Consider the following 17,752-nt stretch of genomic DNA (forward strand, 5'->3'; position numbering starts at 1 on the left):
CGGGCTGGAAACAGCCAAACCTGGAGCAGGGATTCCTGGGGACGGATTACAGTCCCAGAAAGAAGGATGGAAATTATGTGACCACACTCTTACAAATGCCTACTAGGTAATGCTAGTGAAATATCTACTCACTCCCCAAGTATATCTAGCCTTGAATATTTCTGCCTAAGCTACTTTTTCACCCAGCAGTTTGATTAAAAGCCTTGTTTCTGTGGACTCCAGGACCGAGGGCTTTTTTTCAGCATAGACTTCATTTTGAGCTGTAGTCCAGAACATTGTACAAAGCAAAGCTGCATGAAGGAGAAAACACTGGTGCTGATCTCTATAATGTCAGGTCTGTTTGTGCATCTCGTGGAGAATCTCGTGTCTGCCTGCAAGATCAAGTGGTAGACGTACTGTAGAAGCTGTTGACTTTTCACTGAAAAATGGCAAATGAATTTTTTTTGGCTAAACACACCCCCCCCCCCCCGCCCATCTTTTTTCAGGTTTTTAGCAAGAGGGTTTTCAGATTTCCAAACCTATACAAAGGAAGAGCTAGGAAGAAAATTATTTTCTATCAAATGCAGACAGGCAGAAAACACCAATTTTCTGAGAGGATTTTTCAATGAAATGTTGCAATTTTCCATCAAGGGCATCTTTATTCTTTTACCAACTACACAAAAATGTCATGTCTTGGGTCTTGCAGCACTTTCCCCCCAAGCACAGTGCAAATGGAGAGTCATAGGATATTAAACTTTTCATTAGTTTTAAAACCACTTTGGGGTGGATTAAGGACCCTTGTGAGCAAAAGACAGTGCTGTAGGTTGGAAACAAGCAGATTTGTGCTTTTTCACACTAAGCTGATACGTGGCTTTGTGCAAATGAGTGTCTGAAACGCTTTCTCTCCTTTTACTCTGTGTAGACTGTCAAGTTGTTTGGATGCAGATGTCTACCAAACCCAGGACACCGTATGGTCTGCAGACATGCTTCGTGTTCACGATAATCTGGGGGGGTGGAAAGCATAAATGAACAGGGGGAAAAACGAATGAACAAACCAGTATTTTCTGGAAGTTGTTAAAGTTTCAAGTAGTGAGGTTAGTGAATACACGCTAATACACAAGTATCATATCTTGACTCACCACTTGAGGTATGTAAAACGTGGGTGGAAGTAGATGGGAACAAGTGGAGTGCCCTGTTTTCATGGACAGGCTTAAGTGTGACCGTAAGATCAACAGACAGCAGCAGTGCAATAGTTTAGCTTCCCACTCCTAACTCACCTTGCCTAAGGTTACAGGCCTGTCTGAGTGCCTAGTAATTAACTGGTGCCCAGGTATGAATGGGCCTGATTCCCTCGTCACCTATGCTGCTTTGATGTTGAAGGAGAATTGAGTCTAATAATTGGGGACAACGATTTGTCACAGTCACTTAGATGAAAAATCCAAATCTGATTATGGTTAAATTAGCAGATGTCCTGAATTCCTCTCTGAAAGGGGCACTGGACGTGTGAAAAATGCTTTGTGGGGCAACGAAATCGGCTTTGTCCTGCTTGATAACCTTTCGGTGACTCTGCCTGTAGCAGCAGCTGAAAGGACGAGCGCTGTTTGCGGCCAGTGAGATCTTTGCACTCTGGCTCTTCCCATCTCAGCTACAGCCTTAGACTGAGAAGAGCCAAATGGAGGGAGGGCAGGAGTGGTTTTCTTCATCCCCATGTTCTGGGGGGCCCTTGTGGTGGCAGCACGTTGGCATGTGGCCATGGAGGTCGGGGCTCCATTTCCATCACCGCTGCTACCACAGCTTTGGACACAGCCTGATCTTGGGCCAACCACCCCTCTCTGTACACCTTCCCGGGTGGAAGGTGTTTTGCTGCAAAGAGTTGGTATCAGTGCAGGGATCGGTGAAGGGGGTGAGGGGATATGAGTGATAGGTTGCCGTTCCAGATAATTGAAAGCATGTCAGAAATAGAAGCGGTATTTAAATCGAGAGTCTTTGTGATTCTTCTCCACCTGGTGAGCCTGGGAGTTACGGGAGGCTGTCGCAAGGTGGAGAATTAACAATTCTGATGAGAGATGCTGCCAATTTGAATTGCTTATTTGGAGACCAGGGTAGGAGGGGTGTCCATTAGCCTGTCTCAGGGATTTCCTATGCCTGCTCCTGGTTTGTCATTAAAGGAGCAAAGCAGCTGAAGAAATGCGTTCAGAGTGCAAATACTGGTATATGCCACCCAAAAGACCTTTTTTTTTTTTTTTCCTTGAGCTGATCTTATTATTGCAAAGTGCTATCAGACTAGCTTATACAGCTCTGTGCATGGGGCTGCTTGCTGGTGAGACAGTACCGAGGACAAGAGCAACTGCAAGCCATTTTCTTGGAGGGCTGTGGCTTGCACGAGGCCCGGGAAGCACCTTCTTCTCTATGATCGTAGGGTGCATCCCTTCTCCATGCTGCTCACAAATAAGCTGCTACAAGGGAAAAAATAGCAGCTGCGCATTGCTGTGCAAAGCATCAGTCTCAGAGATCTCTTGGGACTCCTGCTTCCAACAGGCACCTTTTACAGTTACCTTAAAGGCCTCGTTGGAGATAACAAGGTCATATACTCCAACTGGCCAAGTCATCAAGGCATGTCCCCTTGCCCTCCTTCAGGCCTAGCCAAGCCAGCAACGAGGGGAGCTCCTGCTTGGGCTTCCCATGTCTCCCAGGGCAGAAGCCGCTGTTTGTCTCCGCTTCCCTGCCCCTGACAGTACCACCTTGCAGCCCGTGCAAGGATGTCTGGGAAGCTACTGGGGGAACAACATGTGTGTGAACCTCACTGTGGAAGTTCAAAGCGTCTCCGGAATCACAGAATTCATTGATTCCCCACGTTGTCTTGTCGTACACGTACACGTGACTATGGACAGTCTCTTTGGGCCACTTCTAATGACTAGTGCATGGGAGAGTCCCACCGAATGGGTTCATCTGTGCAGCCCTCAAAGCCCTGTTGCCTGACATTTTAAAAGCTGCCTGGGGGATTTTTATGTGCAATTCCCATTAACTAAAATTAACAAATAGCAATGGGCATCTAAATCCCCGATGTGATTTTGAGAACTACAACAGCATTCTCTGCCAGAGAGAAAGGTCTGTGCAGTACCGCTCTCCTGAGCTCAAATTTTCCCTTGGGTTTGCTTGCACATTCCTTACAAGAGACTGAAGATTTCTCTGGAACAGCCCCCGCTCTTTTATAGTGCTGCAGTCACACAAAATAAATATGAAGTGAGATGATTATATTCCAGGAGCTACGAGATACCACGTGTCAGATCCAAAGTGAACTGACCTTTCCGCTCCCAGGTGGACAGCTCTGACCTTCTGTGATGCTGATGAGAAGCATGGAAGAAATCATGATTAGGGGAAAATCGTGCTTTATTAACGTAGGCAGAGCACAAAGATCTCATCATGTAAAGAGCTGCCTCTAGGTGGTGGGACACGAGAAAGAAAACCAAGATGTGAGTCCGTGTTGTGCTCTCATTATAACACTAATGGGAACAGGACAGCAGAGCTCAGAGGACAGCAGAGACGTGTGATAGGGAATTATGCTTTGCTGTAGAGGCTTTCTTGTGGTGACAGTTATAGCAACAGCAGACCAGGTTCCTACTGGCTCAAAGCCTCTTTATAATGCTGTTTTACAGAGGTGGTATTATTTGGCAGAGGAAGGCGGGAAGTCCTGGTAGCTGCAGTAACACCCAGTTGAGTTTGGTAGGTTTAGTGTTGCTATAAGGTACCAAGGAGCTGTTAATGAATAGGGTTATTTTGGGGGGCATCTGTTTTTGTCACGGTAACTGTGAGGCACAGAGACTGCCCTTTGCAGGTTTGGGGGGAGGAGGAGAGCAAGAAGGGTTTTTCTTGTACAGCAAACATAGCTTCAAAAAGTGAGGAGGCTGGTGGGAGGGGAGGAAGGGTGGGGGGAGAGCAAGCAAGCACATATTATATTCCAACTGTTTCCACGGTGACATAATCACAACTCTTGGGGGAAAATGCTTCACTGCAAAAGCTGGAGGAGGCAGGACGGCTTTGTGGATGCTGTGGAGAGGGATAGCTCTCCCAGCACCTGTGGCACACCATCCGGAGGACTTGGAAGCAGAGGCCGGCTAAACTCGTGAGGCTGTAGCGCGAGCCGTGGGCAAGGAATCGAAATGCATAGCAATCATCATCTCCTTCCTTTTATTTCAAGGATGAACATTTATAAATAAATATGATGTAATCACACTAGATAGGAAGTCTAAATATCTTCCATTTCTTGGCAGGAATGAGGAAAAGAGAGATGTATGTAGAAGAGAGCCCATAAGGTGTACATAGTGAAGCATAGCCCAGTAGCTGAAAGCAGGCTGTAGTTAATGAATTAGGTCGCCAGGTCCTTGCGTTCTACATTGTGTCTCCCTTTACTCTCAGTCCTGGAGCTGTAGCATCCAAGCGAGCTCCAAGCAGATGGAAACCTGCCATTTCATCTCTAGGCCTGGTTGCACAGTGTCCAGAAGAAACCAGTGCTTTGTTAGCAGTGAGTCTCACCGATCAATCTGTGGCATATTATTCACTTTACGAAGCAGCACCATGTTCACCTGAATCGCTTCCAAATGTCTGTGGTTCCCTGTGTTGTTTTAGGCAGTGTACCACTTGCCATCACGCTGCTACAGATGGCAATAGCTCTTGGGGGCTTTCCTATGAGACGTGGGCAGGGGAGGCAAGGGCTGTGACAAGTACACGAGGCTTTCATGCTTGGGGACTTTCCTTTAGTTCCTGCAGCACAGTGCTGCACTGTGGATTTCAGTCCCAGCCCTCCTGCTGGTTCTGTGAGTTGAGGCAAATTGCTTCCTCTGCTAATGTCTCGGATGGGATAAATGCTCTTTTTCTTCTGTCACTGACCGCTGGTAGCTGGATGATCAAAGTTTTCTGTGGGCAAGGTGGCACGATGCTGTAGGTTGAATGGTGCTGCTTCTGCAGAGCTTAATAGGAGCATTAGGTTTCTTGCGTAGTGACTCAGTGCAGCTGCCCGATAGTCTCAGACTGTATCTGAAGCAAGCATACTTAGATGGATATGATTTCTAAAGCAATTACTGCATCTTTATATTCCTGAAAAAATCTCATTTGCTTTTTTTTTTTTTTTTTTTTTGTGACTGAAGCTGCACAGCTCTGTGCTTTGTTTGTAGACTGCACAGAACTTGCTAATGATCTGCTCTCATCTGATTCCCACTGGCTCTAATTGCAGGCGTTGTTACACTGGGTTGCAAACTTTGCGGTGCGCCGGGTGACGCAGTGTTTGTGTGCTGTTCTTTCTGTCTTGGTCCGTTGTTGGGAGTACAAAGGATGTCTAGCTTTTTGTTTGTAATACAGCACTGATCTGTGCTTGTGATGTACAGAAAGTCTCGGGCAAAAATCTCGATGAGTACAGAAAGTCTCTAAACATGGGACACTTCCAGAAACACACAGTGTAACAGGGCCTGTATCATCTTTCTTATCTTTCCAGCCTCGAAACCAGGATGATTCTTTAAAGACGACATTTGTTTCAGATTATATCCTTAGCTCTCTGTCATTTCTGTGGTGTCTAAAGGATGAAGAGGAGAAATTATAGATAACCTACAGATCCTCATCCACCCACTAAGCTTTACAGCTCTTTGCCCAAATAGAGCAGCCTAACAGCAATAGCTCAGCTGAAGACCTTGCTCTTGAGTGTCCGTAAAATGCAGTTCCCCTGCACCAGCCCGTTGCACAGGGGAGAGCAGCTGCTGCTGCCAAACGTGTCCCCTTCTCCCTCCAATTACACATCTGCAGAGCTGGCAGCAACGTCCCCTGGCACATCACAGCGACTGGCCACACCGCGGAGCCACGGAGGGCTTAGATGCTCCGACAGAGAAGCGAAAAGCTGGGACATCCCACTGCTACGGACCTCTGCCATGCATTTAAAGAAAATTACTTCGTAGAACTTAAAAACTGGGTTTGGAGCTATAGAAGAGGATCAAAGACACACCTGATGGAGTGCCTCTAGGCCAGGCAGTACTTTGACTACCCGGAGCTCCTCATTCCCCGTTCATCTCTTCTTTCAGCTCAGTGGTGCTAGTCTTTTCATTCTCCTCTCTCCAGCTCTAATGATTTTCTCTGTCCCATCCTGAAGCCTTTCTGTTTCTTCTCTGTGCTTTCTCCAAGAATGGATGGGTGTCAGATTTCCTGTTTATTCAGAAACTCCACAAATCTCAGTTTATTCCTCCTCTTAACTGAAACCAAAAGCATTTTGCGTCCACATCCATTAAGAATTTAAAAAACTTCTCATATAAAATTACAAAGTGGTATTTCGTATCACAGTGACTTTTTCTTCTGATGGCATTTTGAGGGAGTTCAGGTTATTTGTGCAAGGTCCACACGTGTAAATAAAGAAAATCTCTGCCTGTAGACTTTTCACAGGTGTCTATCTCCAGTCGGTTATTAGCCCTTGTGAAATCCAACCCATTTAATACATACAGACTGCAAATGTGCGATACACCACGCTATGAGCGAGACCGAGACAGTCAGACAGGGCGGGATTTTGCGTGACTGTGATTTGATCCAACATAGCAATTCCTGTTTCTCTCTGAGATAAAGCATGGGTAGCAATTAAAGAATGAGGAGAAGTGACGTGAATATCTGTATTGATTGCAGAAACTAGTAACAGAAAGATACTGATAATTCTGGTGATTTTTTTAGGTTTTCTCTTTTGTGCATAGACTTCCCCCTTCCCAGCTGGTAGCAGGCAGCCTGTTACAGTAGGATGTGATGCAAGGACTGGAAATTGATATTTCTTTTCTTGACTCAGTTACTCTAGTTCAAAGCTTTGATTCCTTTGACTATTAGAAAGGCCAAGATCAGCCACCCTAAAGCACAGCCCACATGTTTGTTTATCTCGCGTGTCAGCAAAGCAGCCTGGGAAACACTGAGCCAGATGGTAATGATGGGATCTTTGCAAGGCTGTTTGAATTGCGGCAATTGCTGCTGCTGCTTTTTTGTTTTTTTCTTCCTAAATCAGCATCCTTTTATCTTCCTCATTTCACGTTTGTTTTCTGCTTGTCTTGGGTTTGATGCCAGGGATTAAAAATGAGGGTTGATTCATATATCAATATTAAACTGCATAATCACCTCAATCATTATTTGACTTCATCCGGAGCATTCACAATGTTTCGGGAACTTTGAGTGAAAGAAAACTTTGTCGCCGTACGAACATTTGACTGAACTATCGATAACCTCAATTTCTGATTTAGGTTGCGTACCCTGTGTCTGGCTTTTCACAGCAAATAATCTTCTTACCATATATTTTCAACAATTTCTGTAATACTTATAATTTATTTGTTTTTCCATTCAAGAAGAAAATAACATGACAGCACAATCTGTGGCAATAATCTGGGGGGGTATTATATTCTCAAACAACAGTAGAGCTACTGTAACTTTAATGTATTACCAGTAATTTCTGCTTCCTCTGGCGAGGCTTAGAGAAACATAAGGTGCTTTAATAACAAACAGGGATCCACCCACAACTCTGATTTATGTTTGTGACTCAGCAAAGAACGTAAACTGAGACTAGGGCACAGAGTGTTTCTATAAGTAGTTATAAATCAACCATTCACCAGGAAAAAAAATGAGTACTAGCAGCCTTCCCTGTATGAGGAAGAGAGTGTTTTGGGGGTTGCAGATGGTGAAGTCTTCTTTCAGGGGAGTCAGTAAAGGGGTCAGTCGGGATTCATCATGGAGAGATTCGTAGTGTTTGCATGAGCACTCATGTAGGCATCAACCCAGTGCAGGGCGGTTTGCATCATTGTCTCTCTGAGCTGTCCCTAGTTGAGCGCGTCAAGTCCATTTGATGGAAGCAAACCCATCAGCAGCGGGCCAGCTGGATGGTGGGACAAACAACCCTGGAAAATAAAGTCATAGGTCTGAATTTGCAGCGTTTGATGCTTGTATTTGACTTGGACTGAGGGCACAGGTTACGTCCTTACCTGACTCCAGGAAAGCCCCTGGCCCGTTTGTGCCGAAGTCTCCCCGTCCAGCCGCGCGGGGCGGCAGTGGAGCCCAGCTCGTGGGAGCCCACGGCCCTCGCCAGACAGATCGTACCCCGCGGGCGCTCCGAGCCAAAGCATCCATTTGCCAGCTGCTGCTCGTGAATTTCCAGCTGAAGGGTGCGCGGTGTTTTCAGTGCCACGCTGACTGACGGGTTTATCTTCCAGTCCATTTACTTACTTAATTATCCCACAGTGAGCAAGAAGTCATTTCTTATAAATATGGTAATAAGCCGATCAGGATGACAACAGAAGCACATTCTTGTACAGTTTTTGGAAAAAGCCAACTTTCCTCCGTTTCAGTTCATCATCAGGCTTCCCCCATCAGCAGTCAGTAAATTAAGAAACAATATCTGGTGACCTTAAAACATCATCCCCCAGATGTTTGGCACCAGTCAGGACCTGCTTGGAGCTGTCTTCATCTTGAGTGTTGCCCCTGTCCCGCACCTTCGCATTTTAGCACACACTAGGAAAGGATGAAGCTTGTGTTTCCTTTAAATTCTCTGAGTTGCTTCTGGGATATCAAAGCTTTTCATTTGACAACTCCAGCTGCCATATAAAAGGGAGAGGGGCTATAGGCACCTCAGGCCTGACTCATTGATGGCGGGAGATTTTTTCTGCCTGATACCAAACATTGCTGAGGCTATTTTTGTAAAGGAGAGTCTACCAAAAATTATTTGGTGACAACAGTTAGCGGATGCTGTTTTTCAGTGGTGTAAGTAATACCTTCCAGGTTTAAAAGATTGAAGCAAGTGTCTGATGTAGAATAAACTATGTAGTGTCCATAAAGAGGCTGAAGTCCCCTTGTTTCTACTTCAGTAGGAATTTTCTGAGTATGGATGAGTGAAGGGCTGAGGGTTGGCTCCCTGTCCCTGCAGGTCTGAAATCCCTGTGCGGGCTAAATCCTGCTTTAGAAAACAGTGAGAGAGTGCAAGGGGCTGCAGAGCCCCTCTCGCCCCTCCGCATCAGCTCCACGTGCCAGCAAACACCCTTGGGCTGTACCCGCTCCTGCCTGGGTGATCCTGCCTGTGTGTGTGTGTGTGTACGTACAGCACACGTAGACGTTCCTAACCATGTCTCTCGGTGTCATTGTCGTGTGGGTGGCACCAGTGACTGTGCATATGTTTGCTGGGTGTAGGTGTGCCGAGGGCTATCTGCACACACGCTTCCCGGTACGTCGGTGCTGTGAATGGAGGGAGCTGTCTCGACGTTTTGCCTTTTCGATCACTTCCAAATTTTCCTCATTTTGAATTTCTGGAGTGTGTCCTCCCAGCACCTGTGCTACGATCGTTCCTTGAGAGGTACATTATCCAAAATAACAAAATTGAGGTGAACAAGGCGGGGAGAGAAACTCATGTGACTCCATTAGCATTCATTTATGCCAAGGTTCTGCGAAACCCGTACAAGAGGCTGTGTTGTTTGGAGTTTATTTAAATTAATCACTATAATTACATTTTACTCTTTATCAAAAGCCTCCTATAGAGATTGTCCAGCTAGAAAATAAAAGGAATTTCAGAAATAGTAGTATTTCTGTAGCCTTTTTAAAGACATTCAGGAGCATCATGTAAAAACACGGTGGGCACTGGGGGAAATAATTCTGCTGGGAGGTCAGACGGCTGCCGAGTTCTGTTGATTTCCTCATTTTTCAAGGCTGGAGGCTTCTGCATGTGAATGAGTCCTTTGTTTTTCCAAGGCTTCTTGTACAGAAATATATCTGCCGCAACAACCGCTTATTTCCTATCCTGGAAACAAAAGCTCTGATAGTGAAGGCAGACCATTCTGCTCGTGTGGACAACTTCATGTCAGGCAAAGCAGAGCAAAGACGAAGGTGGCAGACAAGCTCCTAAGAGACAAAATTCTCTGGTGTGCAAAACCTTGGAGCAGAAATGGGTGAGAACAAAGGTTCTCACCCAGTACAGCAAGGTCAGCTCTAGGCAGAGCACAACAGGAACAGTAGTAGCTCAGATGTATTCATTTTCTTATTCTCATGTCTGGAAAAGATCTTAAGTGAACCAGCTACGCTCTTTCAAAATTCCTTTATAGCATTTTTTACCTTATATTGGACAGCCTTTTTTTTTTTTTTTTGACATGTATTTACCTAATTCTTTACACTTATTCACACGGATTAATCCCACAAGACCTTGTTGGATGTTTTCTGTTAACCACCAGATGCCTGCCTGTCTCACCTATGTCTTAAGAACCCTTTGAGACAAAATGCAGGTCTTCCAAACTCCACTCCCTGATATTTTCAGTTCCCGCTGATTAAGATGGCACTGTGCAATATATTTACATGCTGTATTGAATGATTTGTTTTGTTTTTCAAAATCTGAAAGGAGAAATAAGCTCCTTTTTTTTTTTTTTTTTTTTTAGGAATCTAGAGAATTCAGTTGGGCTTTTCTCTCAGAAGACTGGTGGATTGATCTGTCTTTCTGTTGTCACCACTCTTGTGACATCGAAGAGTTTCATCAATTTCCCAAGACTCAGTTTGGTGTTTAGCCAAAAGTTCAGAAGCTATATTGCTTTGATGTTGATTTAAAGAACCTTCAGAGTAGCTAGAGTTAATTCCTGGCATCCTTGTGCTAACAAACCCTGAATAAAATGCTGTTATCTGTAGGGAAAAAGGAAATGAATACCTTCTTAAAATAATGATCTTATTACTACTTATCTTGTTACACTGTGGTGAGGTTCTCCTTGTTAAGCCACCTGCACTTTGAGAGGTTTATAGACAAAAGCAGCATTATTAATTAATGTGACTGTGCAAGCTTTCTGTGAGCTATTACATATTTTATTGTTATGGCTACTATTATTATTATCAGATAGGCTGTTTGGGACTTTTGAACACGTGCTAGCATCTTTCTGTTGTGCTGGTTATCCTTCAGTGCCTTTCTTCAGATTATAAATGCAGCTGTTTCTATTAAATTCTGGATGGAAAGCAAGAGCCCATAAAACCTATCAGCAGGTTATTTTAGCCTCAAATCTGTATTGCTTAAATTATACAAGGAACGAAATGGAAGTCTGATGAAGGTGCTACCTAACAAAAGCAGATGTAAATTTGTTGTGCCTGAATATGACTCTGGGATGCTTGTCACCCAGGCGGTGAGGCAGGGTAGGAGCATCCTTTGGCCACCTGTAACCAACTCCTGAGGGCCCAAACAATTGCTCTAATGAATCTGCAGTCTCTGGGACCAAGAGTCATTGCCCTGGTCAAGGATAGTTTGGGGAAAAAAGGAATCCATCCTAGAAGGAGGTTTTATTGCTTGCCATAAGGAAGGTGCAATCCTTCTGGGCTCTGCTTTTTGCAGTGTAACTCTACATACTGTCCCTGTAAGAGGCCACAAAGTTGCAGGCATCAGTGTGACTCCTCTCTGATGCAAGGTATTACAGTGCTGAGACCCTATACCTACTCTGGCATTTATGTGGGTGTTTAAGCATTTTGTCATCCCAGAAGTCACAGTGAAATCCATAAAATTGTCTAGGAAGAGCTTAAAGATCCCAAACTCTTATTTGCAGAGATGAAATGGAGGCCTGTACAAGGATCATGGTCCATTCTCATTTATGCAGTGCCCATAGCCACATGACAGATCATCTTCCAGTCGTTGTCACGTTTGGCTGCGGAGATAGCGCGTGACCGTGTATGATGCTGCTCTACCCACGGACTCTGTCACAGCTGGCAGGAAGGGCTGTACGGGGAAACAAACCTGTAGTAGATCTCTTTCAGAGGAAGCAGAGGACCTGCCAACAAAAAGATGCTACTACCTCTGTTATCAAGACTATTCTGTTCATAAAAGGCTTGAGGATATAAAGAGTCTTGTTGACCCTGCACCATGAAGTTATGTCACAGCTGGACCCTGTTGCCAACAGGGAAAGTCTCTGTGCTACTGCAGATTTCGTAGGCTTTGGTCACATCCCATTTTGGTTATCCCACTCTGCAGAGTTCTGGTTTGTCCGACTGTTCCTTATGCAGGAGCAATTCCCAACCTTTGAACATCAGTCACCACTCTTTGATGCTCTTCCAATTTAACCACGTGCTTTTGGAGATGGAGAGTGGGGACCAGGGTAAGGCACCCTACACCAAACCAGGACACGGGGCATCTGAGTCCTACTTCTAACTGCCAAAACCATTTTTTTTTCTGTTTCCTCTCTGCTCTTTACCCCTTGTGTGTATTAAGGCTGCAAACGGTAAGGACAGAATTTCTCTGCTTGGACATGGATATTCAGGTTCTGGCGCAAGAGGCCCCAGGTTTGGTTTGGAACTTTATGTGTTTCAGACGGGAATGGGTGAATTTTGTCTCCTTTCTGAGATGGCTATGGCTCTGTGTTCCCACCAGTTCTTCCTCAGATATTTCTAAATCCCAAGTTGTCCCTAGGAGCTGGTTTTTATCGTCGTTACTTTTATTGATTTTCTTTTCCCCCTCTGTTTTTGAGCAAAGCTGCTTACGGTCAAATAAGCTCCAATCTCACTAGAACTGCTACAAACCAGCTCCTATAATGATCCAGGCTAAAATAGCCGCCTAATTTCAGAAGCCTGCCCTATCTGATGGTGCTGGTGATGGTGCACAGATTCTTCCACATCAAGCACAGGGGTGAAATGCCTCATAGATTAACACTGGGCAGGAAAAATCAACGAGAAAGGTGATGGTGGGGGGGTTCCTTTTTTCATCCTTCGGGGATCTCTTGTCTGTTCCTCTGAAATCCTCCCTTCCAAGGCGTGTTTGCAGGATACGACCCTCTGTTATCCTAAGGAGCCAGGCTATAGAGACTGTTCTGTTCAACTCCTGGACCCAGGGGTAAGAGCCCAGGTTGGGAAGCGATGGATCAGAGGCAGAGGAGTTTAAACCCTTTCTCTAGAGGAGTTTGCCACCTACTGATTCGCAGGTTCCTTCTAGCTCCTGCCAAGAGAAGTTGAGGGGGAAAGCCGGGAATGTTAGGGGTAGGTGGGAATTGCCCTTAGAGCCCCCAGCCGGGACCCCCGGGGGGAACAGCCGGGGCTCGGAGCAGGAGGAGGAGGAGGAGGAGGAGGCGGTGGTTGAGCCCCGACTGGGAGAAGGGGAAGGAGCTGGGTGGAAGCGGCGGGTGTGTGCGTGGTGTGTGTGGCGGGGGAGGGCTGTGGATGAGGAGCGGGCTCGCTCTTTTTCTTTCTTTCTGCCGGGGCTCAGTTTAATCCTGCTGCCAGGCGGTGCGAAGCAGCAGTCTCAGCGCCAGATTCCGAGCGAGGGAGACGCGCAACCCTGAAGGCGCAGCGGAGGGGAGGCGAGCGAGGCAGCTAAAGAGAGCAGAGCGGGGGAAAAATCAAATCTATGCTTGGAGCTGGGCTTCTTTTTCGCCAATGCAAAAGGGAATATGCAGCACATTTTTGCCTTCTTCTGCACCAGTTTCCTAGGGGCGGTGTTAGGGGCCAATTTCCCCAACAATATCCAGATAGGTGAGTGCAGGGCTCGGGGCCGTTTGGGAGCGATGTGTCCCCTGGCAAGTGGGTAGGGGTGGAGAGGGGGTGATGGGGGCAAACGGACCCGTTCGTTTGCTCGGAAAGGCAAAATGTGTGTGTATAGACGTGTGTGTGCATGAGGGTGAGCGAGGGGGTGAACTGTGAAGGCTGGATTTGTGCCTTGGTACCAGCTTTGCAAGAGCAGAGATGTATCAATTTGGCTTTGGGGGAGGGGAAGATTGGAAATAAATGCCTGCACACACACCGACACCGAGGGAGAAAAGTGCCTCTGAAATGGAGGAAGCACGAAAAAAAAAATATCTGTTTCTTGCTCTGAGAAATGCCTGGGCTGCCATTGTGCGTTGCTGCATTTGCAAAATCAGCGGTCGCATTATACATTTTTGTGAGGATGCTCTCATCTGTAGGTAACTGGGACGAGAGGTAACAAACAGGCGCTGCTCTCTGTTGTTGTTGCTAAAGAATAAGGGCAGAGCTATTGGAGGAGGATTTTGCATTGAAGTCTCTTTTCATTTCATGCTACTTGCTTCCCCTGCGCACCAGCAGTGCCTGTTTGATTCCTTTCTCCCTCCCTGCAACTTCTCAGTGCTCCTCTCCCTCCCTCCTTTCCTCCCTTCCCAGCTTTATTATTACTCTCCCATTGATCTTTATTGATGATGATTTGTAACCTAGCCCCAAATTCTCTTCCCTTGCATGCCGTTTGTTTTTTTTTTTTCCCGCCTCCCTTCTCTTTACAATGCCAATCAATTGCTAATCCACCAAGTTCAGGCAACTCCTGCCTGAGTCCAGCTGCACAATCCGTGCTTTTACTGCTGTTGATGCTGCATCCCTGTCTCCCTCCCTTTCTGCCTCCCCTTTACCCCAAATTTGTGCAACATCCCAGATTTTTTGCATTTCAACAAACACATGTAACAGCTTAACTCAGCTACTAGCATCTCATTCCTCTGACACCCATGATTAGGCTGGGGGGAGGGAGGAACGGGGGAGGTGGGGGGATGTTCGTGCACAAATAGACCTTTCCACCCATCCAGGAGATGCCCTCTGTACTAAAGATGTGCAAAGTGGCGTTGATAGCCCGTCCTTGCACATTTGTTTCTTCCCCAAGCCATCTGCCCCGGAGGGTGGGCATTGATACTTTCTGCCTCTTTATTTTAATTCTACCTTGTTGCGAAGTGCTTTGTTTCCCTAATAACAGTGCTCCGTTTAAATGTATATAGATTACAAGACAGTGTGAATTTAATAGCATCTTTCTGGAGGCTGTGAAGGGATCTGCCACAAGCCAAGTTTCTTGCTAGGGGAGCAGCAGGAAACTTTTCCTAGGGCCGGGTTATGGCAGCACTTCGTTCCAGGTCCACGGGGGGAGAAAGGCTCTGAACCTAGGTCCAGCCTGGTCCCAGTTCCCATCCTATTTTTATCATCCTGTGCTTCTGGGCTTGTCTGTACTTCTGCTCAGATCGATCCCTTTGAGGGTCAGGCTTTTGATTTCCTGCCCTCTTTGAGTTTGGTCGCCGTCACCTGTTAAATTTAGGGTTTTTCCATGCAGCAAACTTCCAGCAGCAGCAGTTGTTTGGCCATGGGTCCCACATCGCTCTGGCTCTCGCAGCCCTGTCCCTATCCACCCAACGCTGCGCCTGTCGGGCCAGGCTCAGCCAGTCTGCCCCGTACCCCGGCATCCCATAGTGTGGGGCGAACACCTGCACCCCTTCTGGAGCAACCCCCTCCTCTTAGAAGGATTTCAACTGAGCCTAATTACAAGTAAGAGGAGGAGGAAGAGACTCTTATTCCTCCTTTATGAAGGTAACATTGACAGCGCTTCCATTTCTCTTTCTTAAAGTTATGGGGGGTGAGGAGGTTGAGCCAAACCCCGTGGTTCATCCTGACCCCGCAGGTTGCCAGGCCCAGGGATGCATCAGAGCTCCAGTATATGATCCCAGCATTACATAATGCACGGGCTGGAAAGGTTTTCTGCTCCCAGCCTGTCCACAGTGGGCATGAACCAGAGTCTTGCATACTGGAGGGTTTCCGAGTGTACAGGCACTCCATGGGCTGGGGAGCTGAAGCTTCTGCTCACACGAATATTTTGGACCAAAGAGGTTGCTAATATGGGTGTACTTAAGACATTTCTTCTTGTCGTTCTGTTTTTTCTTCCCAGGGGGGTTATTTCCTAATCAACAGTCCCAGGAACATGCAGCTTTTAGGTTTGCGTTGTCGCAGCTCACGGAACCCCCTAAGCTCCTTCCCCAGATCGACATTGTGAACATTAGCGACAGCTTTGAAATGACATACACCTGTAAGTAGCGGCGTTTGCCGTGGTTTCTCTTACTTTGATTCATTTATTCCTGGACTGTTGGGTTTTTTTCTGTCTGAAATATGGGACATCTTGCTCCAAATGTGCAACTCACCTTTAGGGTCTGTGCAAGAAAACCCCAACCACACAGGCGAAGGATTTCTGGATCGTTTTGGTTTGTGCTAAGACTTAGGGATGAGGTAGTGCTGCAGTTATTCAGCATGTTTTGTGTTTTCTCTTTCATTGCTTCCAAAGTGGTACAAAACCCCCAACAATTCATTTCATCTTGTTTCTCTGCCCGACTCACTATGTTCAGGTTTCATTGCCATATTTCCTATAGCCTATTTTCTATATTTACTATAGTACAACAAAGACAGCCCTTTCCACCCACGGGGTGCACAGAAGTCTCTGTTCAGTGTGAACAACTTCTTCAGCCCCAGTTTAGCCATCTGTCCTTGTAATTTAAGAAAGACCTAGCAGAAAACAGAAGCTTGGTGCAAGTGGAGTCCAGATCCACAATAAGGGGCATGCCTAATAATGACAGAGGTAAGAGAGTTCTAGTTTCAAGAACGAGTGAAATTATTGGCTCTAAAAACAAGTGTTAAGAACTGAATTCGCACTGCAGAGTCGATCCTAGGGTGTATCTGCACCCTGCTAAAGCACAGCACTTTAGCTGTGCTGTTCTTGTTATATGATATAGTTGGGAAAAGAAAAAAACTGGCTCGCCAGGTAATGCCAAGGTTAGCAGCAACAAGTAAGACCAGGAGGGAGGGAATCAGAGGAAAACAAAACCCATAACACAGTTCTATGGTTGCATTAGGGGCTGTTGCAGCATTTGCTTCCCTTGCAGCGAGCAGCATGGTGCTGTGCACGAGGGGCTCGCACTGCAGGCATGCGATACACAAAAAATTTCTCGGTTCGACCTGGTGTCAGGCAGTGCTTTCACTCTCTGCGCCTGTGTGTGTGTATGAGGACTGTCAGGAGGGACTGGAGGAACCCTTCCCTTTGTAGAGCCTGTTGGATTTTGTTGGCTCACGTCCGTAGTAGCCTTGTGATTCACTGAAACATCCTCTCTGCAGTTTAGTCATGTGGAGAGTGGGGTAGAGGTGGACACAAACTGTTCTCTCTGCTAAGAAATACACAGGAGAGAAAAATGCTTTCCTGCAAAAAGAACCAGGAATGTACAAGAGGAGAATTAATAAGGCTCTTTGAAGAAAAAAAAAAAAAAAAGTTGTGATTTTTTTCTGTTGGAGGGTTTGCAAATACCAGATTGCAGGAATTTCCTGGGCAGTATGACATAGGAGAGAGAGGTAATAATTTGGCCACGCTTTCTTTGGAGTGTCTAATGACACATCTAAAGATTTTCTGTTTGCCAACTACAGGGTTTCCATCAAGGAAGAGCAACTATTTGAGCTCAATCCAGTGGCACTTCCTTGGCAGGAAAATGAGACAAATAGAAGAAAAAAGGCAGACCTTGTACCTATCAAGGGAAAGCATCGCCCACCTGGGGTAGAGTTGCTGACTGTGGCTGGGAATGAGCTATTTCAGTGCTGATAGCAGGAAGAAAGCAGGAGCTGCAAGAATATCACTAGAATAAATTCTCCATCTGCACGTAGTTTTCCCTCCCTCTCTACGCCTGCCACTAATGGTTTTGTTTACAGCATTAATGTTGATAGCAAGATCACGATACTAGTTATGCTTCAGAAATCTGTCATTAGTACCACGGGGGCGGGGGTGGTCTCACAAAAGCTGAATGGAAGCAAGACAACCTCCCAAAGGATGTTATATTTGAGCTCTATGTAGGGCACATTGTCCTAGATCAGATCGGCAGAGCACTCCGCACAGTCCAACTTCACTTGTCCTCATTTTTCTTTTCTTATAATTAAAAAATTCCTAAGTTCTTCCTGACTATGGAAGGCAGCATTTGTTTTGTAAGTACAAAAGAAGGTGTTATTCCATGTACCCTAGGGGGAAAAAAAAAACCCCTACCCAAAAACCCCA

At 46.0% G+C, this 17,752-nt stretch overlaps 1 protein-coding gene across 3 annotated transcripts in view; it reads left to right on the forward strand.

Moving 5' to 3' along the window:
- Positions 1-13,192: 13,192 nt before the first annotated feature.
- Positions 13,193-17,752, forward strand: part of GRIA1 (glutamate receptor, ionotropic, AMPA 1) — a 126,882-nt gene continuing 122,322 nt past the window's right edge. For 2 of the 3 annotated variants that reach the window (XM_010578966.1, XM_010578965.1), the window contains exons 1-2: positions 13,193-13,443; positions 15,617-15,754. In XM_010578966.1, coding sequence (XP_010577268.1) covers positions 13,362-13,443; positions 15,617-15,754 — 220 coding nt within the window. In that variant the 5' untranslated portion in view covers positions 13,193-13,361. The remainder of the gene's footprint in view (positions 13,444-15,616; positions 15,755-17,752) is intronic. The other variant, XM_010578967.1, reaches the window with a different exon arrangement.

The sequence above is a fragment of the Haliaeetus leucocephalus genome, unplaced genomic scaffold, assembly GCF_000737465.1.
Source record: "Haliaeetus leucocephalus isolate CR32 unplaced genomic scaffold, Haliaeetus_leucocephalus-4.0 Scaffold656, whole genome shotgun sequence".
NCBI lineage: Eukaryota > Metazoa > Chordata > Aves > Accipitriformes > Accipitridae > Haliaeetus > Haliaeetus leucocephalus.